Genomic DNA, 10,933 nt, shown 5'->3' with positions numbered 1-10,933 from the left:
CCGAATCCGGTCAGACCGGATTTACTACGGCGTATAGCAGCAAAAACCGATCAGACCGGTGACTAAATCCGGTCCTAGACGGGTAAACTTTCAAGTGCCATATCTCCTACATCTGGACTCCAAATTAGGCGATTCATATATCCGTTTCGATCGTCTCGACAAGGGCATCATCTTGGTGCACTCAAACTCATGATTTGACCTCATCTTAATGCTGTTTTGAGTCAATCTTTATCTCATTGGTGAAATCATGTCCAAAATATCTCAAAACGATCCTCATGTCCTGCACAATAGTTATACATGCCAAACTTGTAAAATAATAGAAGTTAATATTAAATTGGTTAGTTTGGTCTTTATTCTGTTTGTTTTAGATCATGCCAATTTTGAGTGTTAACAAGGGGAACGTGCAAAAACGGGACGGGAAATGGGATAAGGATGATAACCTGGAGCGGAATGGAAAGTAGGTGAAGGTATCCCTCTGTATTTACGGGATTCCATTTTTCATCCAAGATATATCCGTATTCATAATATTTCCAATTAATACGGATGGGCCAAACTACCACCAAACACCTTTTAGCCCAACAGGCCAGTTATTATCACCTCCTCCAAACTGCTACCGCCGTCCCTCCAAACGGCTACCAACGAGGGCTTCGCTTCGATGTGCCTGCGCGTTCACAAGTAGCAGGCGGCTCACGTGTTTGTGGACCAATGTTTCTCGCGATCATATACAGTGGCGGATGCAGGATGAGAGGCAAGGGGGCTGAAACAATAGAGATGTTGATTTGTGTAAAAATTTAATAGTGATTTGATGCTTTTGCTACAATATTTTACGTGTAATTAGGGGAGCTTAGGGGGGCTGGAGCCCCCCTAGCCCCCCTGCTGGATCCGCCGCTGATCATATATATATATATATATATATATATATATATATATATATATAGCCAATCATCGATCAATTACTGTCACTAGATTCGTCGCAAAAAATTACACTCATTCATGAAAATTTTTACAAACAGACTTCTTTCAATACTCCATATATACAAGAAAATCTTAGAAGAAGGACAGTATCCAAATAAGGCCAAAGGCCACTCACTCACTCACGTGTATGCGGAATATTTCGGAGACAGAGAAAGGCTGCTGGCTCTGCTGGATACGCCATGCATGATACAACAGCAGCAGTTGCAGATACAGATGTAGCAACACCGCAATGGCCTGCCCAAGATTACATTTCCGGCATTTTGATTTTGATTGATTATATACATGTATATGTATTTAGTTATGTATATGTGCATGTATTTAGTTATTCTGAACAAATTTCATCCACACAAATAATTAATCCGCACGATTTGATATGATTGTGAGCAAACTGAAAAGGGATGAGAATCCCACGACGTACTACGCACATTGCATTTGGCCATTTTTTGGGGGCAGACAAGAACAGAGGATCCCTCCTATCATGGGCGGAGAGCCAGATGAGACGCTCACATTGGTGCCGGCGGCAGGCAGGAGGACGGGGAATCTGGCTGTTCCTCCGGCGGGGGCGGCCGCCGGCCACTTGCGCCGCGCCGTACGCGGGGGCGCAGGCGCCGCGGCCAACCGCCGGTAGACAGCGCCGCCTGCGCGCATGCAGCGGCCTCCCGCTATAAGATGAATATATAGCAGCAAGGCAAAGGCCAGCTCCGACGACCTCCCATTCGACGACCGATCGGCGGCTGAGCGGTGGAGCAGAGCGGCCGGATCGGAGCTCGATCGATCGATCGCCCGGCGATGGGGCGCGGGAAGGTGGAGGCGTGTAACGACCCGACTCGGGATAACGGTTAAGATTTACTCTATACGTTGAGTAAATTACACCTGCTAAATAACTCTCTTGCGCTAACTCTTTTGCGCTTTCGTCCTCGCTTCACGCAAAAGGTTCGAACCGGAGTTACTAGCTTCCCAGGGACCAGCTATTTAAGTTGGTTCAGCTCCCTCTCTTGCGCTTTCGTCCTCGCTTCACGCAAAATATTCGAACCGGAGTTACTAGCTTCCCAAGGACCGGCTATTTAAGCTGGTTCGACTCCCTCTCTATTTTCAGTTTGGGAGTAGGGAGCCGAGCCCCGCGCTACCTCGCGCTACAGTAACCCGGCGGGCCAGTCGCCCGTGCGCCGTGACAGGATCGAGAACAGCGTGAGCCGGCAGGTGACCTTCTCGAAGCGGCGGCGCGGGCTTAGAAGGCGCGCGAGCTCGCCGTGCTCTGCGACGCCGACGTCGCGCTGCTCGTCTTCTCCGACAAGGGCAGGCTCCACGACCTCGCCGCGCCACCACACCACGGCAGGTACGCGTATTATTATTAACTAACTAACTTACTAATAATCTGCATGCATTCATCATGGCCATGGCCATGGCCGCCGCCGCCATCGATCGATCATTGCCTTTTTTTTTTTCTTCTTGTATACTACTACTACACTTAGCACGAATCTCAACTAATTTGGAGGCACCTGGTACGCACTATTTTTGGAAGTCTAGTACAACCTTGTACGGCACTGTGCTGGCACTGGCCGGGTGTACTCGCTCTACACACCAGTCACTGTCACACGCATCACCATTAGGGGCAAAAAAGAAAAAAGCATTGCAAAAAAGCTAGCTCCTGTTCGGATGGGGAAAGGTCTACGTTGCTGCATAGTAGTATGTGACACCGAGACGAGATTCCATGCACGGAGGCGGAAAAACATGTGTCCTTGTTCGGAACTTATTAGTGCCAATATATTACGTACTCCATCCGTGTTTTAAAGGAAGTTGTTTCGAATATTGACACGGTCTTCAAAAAAAAATTTTGACCACTAACTTTTTACTATAAAATATAGTTAACACATATTTTTATGAAACTACATTTCAAGATGAATCTACTTATATCTATTGACTTTATATTTTCAAACTCAACCTAAAAAAATTTATTTACATTCAAAGTTTAAAACATTTGACATAAAACAAACTCAAAACGACTTCCTTTACAATATGGAGGGAGTACGGTTGGTTGATCTCTAGTCCAGAGTCCAAGACTTGCTGCATGCTTCTAAATAAATGTACTTGATGCTGCTGTGTGTTTTGCAAAGTAAAACGAGTGCAGCAGCATTCTTGCAGATTTTATTTTCGGCTCAATTTTTTTTAGAAAAGATTGAGCCGAATTTAAATAGATCTTGATACGTATAAACAATAATACGGCCGTTTAGCTGTTTAAATTAAAGCTGCATAAATTAATGATGTATTCTGTCTAGCCATGTCCGTTTAACCTGCCATCTATCCTGTTCGATGCATGGTAGGTTAACCTGCATTTATAAATAGCTAAACAATAGGTTAACAACTAATTAGAGTTTAGAATAATGCTACAGGAAGCTCATAATAAATGCACAGTATGCATTTTGCATATATAGACCTTACTATGGAGGTGGTGCTAGCTAGCTTGGACATGATGCCTATATAAGACTTATAAGGTGGATAGGATGTTTAAGTTTGCTCATGCTGGGAAGGTGGTTCATCCTATTCAAACACCACTTTACACTATTGAAGAGACTTATTTTTCTGTACATGTGGTTACAAACATAGAGATCATTGCTATGGAGCTAGTCAAGGGAGGGTGGAAGCATAATTATCGTTTGTTGTAGTTCTTCGTCTGTTTTAGAGATTGGTTGTGCTCTTTTTCCTTTATAAACTCTGTAACAAGTGGCTGTGTACGTACACGAATGCAGAGGCCGAATTTGTAATCCTTTGTCTAAAAAAAATCTCATTTAAGCATTTATACCAAGGCATCTTGTATGCCTTATATATGTACTATTCGATTATGTACGTCACGTTTTACATGCCCCTAATTATAGGCTTTAACCAATAGCAACAAAAATTATGCTAATGGCTTTGTTTTCATTGCATATATATGAATGAGCTGTGGCAACTGACAACACTGACCTGTGTGTCTGTTTCTGGAGTCCAGCAGAATAGTGCCTCCCCCCTCCCCCCCCCCCCCCCCCCCCCCCCCCCCGCGCTACCTGAAATTATTGAGAGCTGGACGCCACTGAGCTGCAAGGACAGCCGCATCTTGTTGTGCTCTCTGCCTTATTGTACCTGCTACTGGAACTGACAAAATCAATATTTCTACGTAGCTCAAACAAAAAAAAATTCCAATTTGCAATAAACGTATTGCCTATATATGTGGATCACTTCACTCAACCCTTGATTGACCCAGTTGTTGGATGTAATTGGCTTGTACTCTTACATGCATGTACTACTCCCTCTCTGTTCCTCATCCATGTATTATTTTGTCTATGTTTTTTGGGACAGTGTCTTCTTTGCATGCAGATGGCAATAGTTTTTATGCTAAACTCAATTTCTTCTTTCAATAGCATGGAGCGAATCCTTGACCGATATGAGAGGTATTTACAATGTGAAGGTGGGGATGTGGTGGAAGACCACCCTGAGGAAATGCAGGTAGTAATTTAAGCTGGAATCTGGGTTCAGATTTGTGAGTTGTGCCCTTGTTCTTACTAATTAACCACGCACACTTATAATTTGCAGGGCAACATGAGCTATGACCACATCAAGTTGAGGTCCAAAATTGAGGCTCTACAGAAGAGCCGAAGGTAACAAACTAACAATGCAAGCTGCAAATAAATAATGACCAAAATGACTATTAAATACAAGCTTGATTTGGTTGCATCAAATTGACCAGACAGCCTCTAAAAAATACATGTGCATTTGCCAGAGAAACTCCTGTTCACCTGGCATGTGCCATGCATATTTAGCTGGCCCTGATACAAGAAACATAGGGCCCTTATCTTCTTACACTTGTCATATGCTATTCAATGGCTCAGGAATCTCATGGGGGAGCAACTTGAGTCCCTGACATTCAGAGAGGTACATCAGCTCGAGCAACAGATAGACAGCGCTCTGAGGAACATCAGATCCAGGAAGGTACAGGTCACATGCACTGAATGTACATGTCTATTACTCACACGTCAGTGCTCGCAGTGACTTTTAATTTTGACACCAACTTTCAGGACCACGTCCTGCTCAACTCGATCGAGGAGCTCCGAAAGAAGGCAAATGACAAATAAAGCAATCACCATTTTCATCATTGGAGAAAAAACGTTTTTTAAAGTTTTTTTTAATGGAATGCTAATCGATTTTGATTCTTCAAATTCTTGAATGTTTGTGTTAGTTTTCTTTTTTTGGGTGAGATGTGAGAATAATCAAAATTCCCTTCTTGCAGGAAAGGTTCCTGATGGAACAAAATACTCTTCTTGAGAAGGTAAAATCTTCTTATTACTCCTATGAAACAATAAGCGCTTCCTTGCCTACGAAATTGAAACTCTCATATGTAGTTCTGAAATAAGTGATGCGTTCTAATCTCTGTCGCGTTTTCAGAAAAATGGAAGTTTTCTCTGAAGCTTTCCATATATATAGATGATTCCTCAGTTATTACTTCACAGGGCGGCATTGTTGATGGAGTTTGAGCTCTATGTAGGGGTGGTAAAGGGCCCAAAATTTTGAATTAGAAAATCTAAGAGCCGTGCCCTAAAATAGCTGGACTCTAATCTTATACAATTTTAAGCTAAAAAATTTAAGGACTTTGTTGGGCTGTGAAGAGTCCACTAGGGTTATGACCCATTACCACCCCTAGCTCTATGGCAACCGATCTGAATTCTGACCTGGTGTGCTTCTGTGTTTACATGAGAAGGAGAAGGCTGCATTGGATGATCCATCCCTGCACGCCAACAACAGCAGAGCTTCCTCTACATCAGCACAACGCCCCGTTCCCAACCTGAACATCTGGTGAGCATGTTCTTCCTTCACTTCTTTCATCTGGAAAAAGAGAAAAAAAAGGAAATCTGAAAACTGGCCCGGTAAACCTCAGTGCCGGCGGTGGCTCTGACGACGAGCCAGCACCGCCGGCGGCGCCATATGGAGCAGAGGCCGGTTTGCCGTGGTGGATGCTAGAGGCCTAGGAGCGCGTACTGAACTGCATGCAGGTGCTCATCATCAGATGATGCGTTGCTCTAGTCTCTCACTTTCTTGGTTCGTGATGAGCTTGCTTCAGAACATCAATCTGCATTCTGCTCTCTAGTTTGTTGTAGTTTCTGTCTGTCTGTCTGTCTGTCTGTAACATAACATCAATCTGCATTCTGCTCTCTAGTTTGTTTGTAGTTTCTGTCTGTTTGTAACATACACATACTACTGTGCTGCTTGATGTCCTTCATGTCATTTGGGCTGTTGTTTTCGCGAGCTCTGTCTGTCTGCTTCTGGCCCAGCCTGACAACATCATCTCCTACTAATTAACAACCAGGCCTGAGAGGGTCCAGGATGCCTTTGGTATATGGGCTGAAATTTGGGGGCGTATGGACCAACATTGGAGGATGAATTCGTGCTGGGCTAGCTGGGCCAGGGAGCTCTATTTTCATCCTCTTATCCATGCTGGTGCCCATCACTTTACTAAAAAAATAAAAAAAGATGCTGCCCTTCCTACAGAAAAGGAACAATTATAGGACACAATTATATAGCTAGATCTTTAATACAATGTTATTTGCACTCACAATAATGTATTGTAATTATAACATGTGGTGAGCTATATTATTGCTGCTGCCTTCGGCTTGTGGGTACTCTAGTCAATGAAATCATTTGCCAGATCTTGACCAAAATTGATAGGCTGATGCTGACATTTGGCATGGTAGCAAATGCTACCAAATTAAATGTTAGCTAATATATTAGGAAAAATAATGCTACAATAGTCCTTTCCCTAAAAAAATTGCTGCAACAGTCCTCATCCATCCTTTTACAAATTCAATTCCATGAATAGAAAAAAGGACTTTATAAAAAAGGATTCTCTTGGATATTTTGTAAAAAAAAGAAAACAAATCCCAAGGAAAACACGCATTCATGAATAAGCTTTTAGAAAGACTTCCACCACATCATAACCATGCGAATGGAACCTTGGGGCTATATATATGATGACCTTTTGCCTCCCTATTTCACGCTAAAGCTGCCATAATGTTGGAATTCAAATACCAGCAGCTTCTAGCGGCACATCTGAGTATTATATATGAAAAGTGCCATCATGATGCAGCTACCTCAAGAAAACTTTTGTTGAAATAGTAGTAATCTGTTCCCGTCTTGCACACACAAAAATAAAAGAAAACAACACTAAGGTCTCTATCACAAGAATCACCAGCTCACCTCACACATGGTGCTATCATGAATGCACATACCATGAACTTCAGATCCTTGCTGGACTTGTCGGTGACTGAACACAAACAAATGGAATATATAGACACACACATTGCTGGCTAATATGCAGAGATGGTCATGAGTCTGGTAACTGGTAAGGGCAGACATTTGTCAAAACATGCCTGCATTTTCGTCAACCAAATCATGCTACAATGTCAGGCTTTGTGGGTAAACAGAAGGCTATAGGATAAGATAAGGATTTCTTGCTTAGATCCATGGGCCATGATGATTGATTGGCAGAATGCCCTAAATTACGCCCCTTCTTGTTTTTCCTCTTTCTTGGATCACACTACTGTCAACCAAGTGCAATGATATGGTTGATCTAGGGATCACAAAAGAACTAGCTCATCACAGTCAGGAGACAGATGTTTGCAACTTCGAAGCTAAATATTTTTTTCTGATGCATGGTAACTCTGTTATGCAATGAAAATAGAGACCAGTAGATCAACTTTGATGGACTGAAGGATCCAAAACTGCATGCATTCAGCAGAAGCAACCACTCATCCTTGGACCTACTAGTTGCCTCCTTATAGTTGTCCTGTGTTAGTTCCATCCTAAACCCAGCTGTCTAATCTAAAAGTTATTAGGAGTTAACCAGAAAGGTAAAAATCCACAGAAGAAGAGAAAAGGCGCCAATGTAGCTGTGTAGGTGGCCGCCGGCTTGCCGACCTACCAAACCACCCCAGTGTGCATGGGACAAAGCACAACTGCACAAACCCAACACCTCGTTTTTGCGTTTAGACGGTTTTGCCCCTTAACCCCCCTCCGGTGGGACCCACATGCCAGCCAGTGCTAATTGCTCTGGCTGCAATGCATCATGGCATGACTTGACTACTTGAGCATACAACTCTGCCCCTCGCTCTCGCTCGTCACTTCACTCCACTCCACTCCAAGCTCGCTCGATCTCAAGCTGAACCGCCTCCAAGAAACAGGCCCCCGCTCTGCTTTCCACATCCGCCATGGCCAGGCCGCTACGTTCCTTCTGCCTCCACCGGATCAGGTCCGGCGGCGGCGGCGCCGCCGCGCCGACCGCCGCGCCTCCGTCGATATGCGGCGCCAAGGAGGCCGGCTCCAGCGACGGCGAGGGCAAGTCGTCGTTGAAGGGCGCGGAGGAGGACGAGGAGGCGATGAAGAAGGGCGGCACCGAGGCCGTCGCCGTCGTCGTGGGGAGGAAGGTGATGGTGGCGGCGGACGGCGGCAGCGAGGAGGCCCGGACGGCGCTGCATTGGGCGCTCTCGCACGCTGTCCGGCCCTGCGACACGCTCGTCCTGCTCGACGTCGTCAGGGGAGGCGGCAAGAACCGTGCGTAAGCCTGCAGAATTGACGAGCGAGCTGCTCCCTGCGATCACGAACTTGAATGACGTGCTTGTCGTTGTTGCCAACTAAATAAGATGATTTCTTTTTTATTGTTTGGTGGATCATCTCAAAGTAGGACGCGATCCAAGAGGGTGTCAGCACCTGGAGGCGATGAGGAGCATCTGCCAGGCCAAGAGACCAGAGGTAACTAACTAACTGCAATCACATACGAAGCATCCAGCATCTTTGCAGTCTTTATATCGTTTTATTACTGTTTCTCTTTTGTTGATGATAAACTGGTTGTAGGTCCAAATAGCACTTAGCAAGTAAGATCACATATAAACACAAAGGTGAAGTTGGTGGTGACTTTCTAGTGCTTGTTCTGGCTAATTTTGTTTACTAAATATTTTTCTTTTTGGGTCAATTTTATCTCAGCTCGGTCAGTCTTCTTGGCATAATTGAAGTAAACTTTGTATCTAGTATGGTGTACATCATTGAGAAAAAAACTTGGGCACAATCTATGAACAAGCTAGTACGATGTAAGGGAGGGAGGAGCAACACTAATTGCAACATCAATTTCCTCCCACAACTACTAACTAATTGCAACGTCAAGATTAAGGCTGGCTTTGGTGATGTTGTCAAGCCAGAACTGCTATGCATTTAATACCATAGTACGTGATGGTCGATAAAAAGAGAGTCCTTGATCTGATGCCATCCATGCATAGCTCTTTACTGTACCTGGTCCTCCTAAATAATTGACTTCCTTTGGGCCGGTACAGCAAGTATCTGCTGAACACACCGTCTCCTGCTGTGTGCTCTTTGGTGCAAGCAACAGAATCAATGAATGTACAATAGAAGGATTCAATTAGTGTTCATCATTTCAAAGGAAAGAAAATTCCATTGTGCATACCTATTCTACAATAAGTGTCTTAACTGAGATTGTATAACCTAATCATCAGTAGCATAGTCTTAACACTGTTGAGCCTGTTTGCAACTCAAGAATTTCATAGACAGAGCCAATCAATCCAACTTGTCTCCAAACAAGTTACCGTAGAATTCGTTGTTCGAAGCAAGGCTTCAATGCTCAATGGTTAGTGCACATTTCATGAAAATGTCACAAGATTTCCCTCTCCGTTGCTGGAACAATAACACGAAGTGACACCAAGGACCTCTGATCAGCGATCAACAAACAAACTGCGAAAAACTCTCTGCCGACACCTCTCGTGACATAGAACTAGTAGACAATCAGACAAGAACAGTAGTTCCCTGGCTAGTTAAATCTTGCAGGACGGCATGTCCCTGAAACAACGCATTCTATATGAAAACAGTGGCCAATTGCAAAGGGCCGGGTCCCCCGTTTACTGCTGTCAGATCAAAGGGAAAAGAAAAGATGCCAGGCAGCACAAGAGCGAGCTGCGATTGCAAGCAAAGATGGCAACTGACAGCAGGGTGGGGAGCTGGGAGCATGTGGTTGAGCATCATCAGAGGGTACAAGCAAGCATGTCCCCGGCAGACAGGATCATCATGGCCGGCCCTCCATTCCCAGCTTTGATCTGATTGCCTCGTGCTGTTTGTGCACATGCCTGTGCAAAGTTTCAAGATCAAGCTCCCCCCAAGTCACTGTCGACAAGCCTCGCCTATGTCGTTAGAGCTTGCTGCAAGAGAGAGAAGAAAACAATTTGCCAAAAAATATAAAAAGATTCAGTTCTGTTGATACATTGTGAGAAAATTCGTCATGTTTCAATTTGCTATTTTTTGTTGTTGGTTCTTGTACCAGGTGCGCGTGGAGCTTTCCCTGGCCGAAGGGAAGGACCGGGGCCCGGCGATCGTGGAGGCAGCGAGGAAGCAGGGCGTGTCGCTGCTCGTCGTCGGCCAGAAGAAGCGGTCCGTCACGTGGCGGCTGCTGTCAATGTGGATGGCCGGCGTCAAGGGCGCGGCCGGGGGCGGCGGCGGCAGCAGTGCAAGCGCCGCCGACTACTGCGTGCAGCACGCGGCGTGCATGGCGCTCACCGTCCGGCGGAAGAGCCGGCGAGGCGGCGGCTACCTCATCACCACCAGGCGGCAGAGGGATTTCTGGCTCCTGGCGTGAGGTGCTCTGGAGAGCCTATTCAGGAGTTGCTTTCAGGTGTGACAGACAAGTAGTATAGACAAGGGGAAGGTGCTGGAGCTTCTATAGATAGTAGGGGAATAAATAATGCAACAAATTGGTCATGCCGTTTGGCTTGATGGCTTGGTTTTGCTTGTTGCTGGACTGATGATCCTGGATCTTACATGGAACTGTGGAAGGGGGCATTGGGTTGAATTATTGATGGTATGGAATTCGCGACAAAAGATCAAAAGTTTGTGGAATGAAGCAGATTACAAGCTCAGCACCAACGAATATATAGAG

General features: G+C 45.1%; 1 protein-coding gene and 1 pseudogene across 4 annotated transcripts; both read left to right on the top strand.

Moving 5' to 3' along the window:
* The first annotated feature begins 1,764 nt into the window (after positions 1-1,764).
* Positions 1,765-6,218, top strand: LOC120699548 (annotated as a pseudogene).
* A 1,864-nt stretch (positions 6,219-8,082) lies between these two features.
* LOC120699545 lies at positions 8,083-10,890 on the top strand. 4 transcript variants are annotated; one of them, XM_039983550.1, is made up of 3 exons: positions 8,083-8,550; positions 8,678-8,750; positions 8,947-9,338. In XM_039983550.1, the coding sequence occupies exons 1-3, from the start codon at positions 8,208-8,210 to the stop codon at positions 9,206-9,208; spliced, it is 678 nt and encodes a 225-aa protein (XP_039839484.1). In that variant the 5' UTR covers positions 8,083-8,207; the 3' UTR covers positions 9,209-9,338. The 4 variants fall into 4 exon arrangements, with proteins under 4 accessions (XP_039839484.1, XP_039839485.1, XP_039839481.1 ...); XM_039983551.1 differs by having other exon boundaries at positions 8,088-8,550; positions 8,681-8,750; XM_039983547.1 differs by lacking the exon at positions 8,947-9,338 and adding an exon at positions 10,322-10,890 and having other exon boundaries at positions 8,094-8,550; positions 8,678-8,748.
* Positions 10,891-10,933: the final 43 nt, after the last annotated feature.

Source organism: Panicum virgatum, chromosome 3K, assembly GCF_016808335.1.
Source record: "Panicum virgatum strain AP13 chromosome 3K, P.virgatum_v5, whole genome shotgun sequence".
Classification (NCBI taxonomy): Eukaryota; Viridiplantae; Streptophyta; class Magnoliopsida; order Poales; family Poaceae; genus Panicum; species Panicum virgatum.
This window is presented reverse-complemented; position numbering and strand designations above follow the sequence as displayed.

What these genes read in the sequence shown, in the direction of transcription:
- LOC120699545 (XM_039983547.1), top strand. Translation starts at nt 8,208, where the DNA reads ATGGCCAGGCCGCTACGTTCCTTCTGCCTCCACCGGATCAGGTCCGGC. An exon ending in CAGGGGAGGCGGCAAGAACC is followed by an intron (nt 8,551 to 8,677) that starts GTGCGTAAGCCT and finishes ATCATCTCAAAG; the next exon opens with TAGGACGCGATCCAAGAGGG. An exon ending in GCCAGGCCAAGAGACCAGAG is followed by an intron (nt 8,749 to 10,321) that starts GTAACTAACTAA and finishes TTCTTGTACCAG; the next exon opens with GTGCGCGTGGAGCTTTCCCT.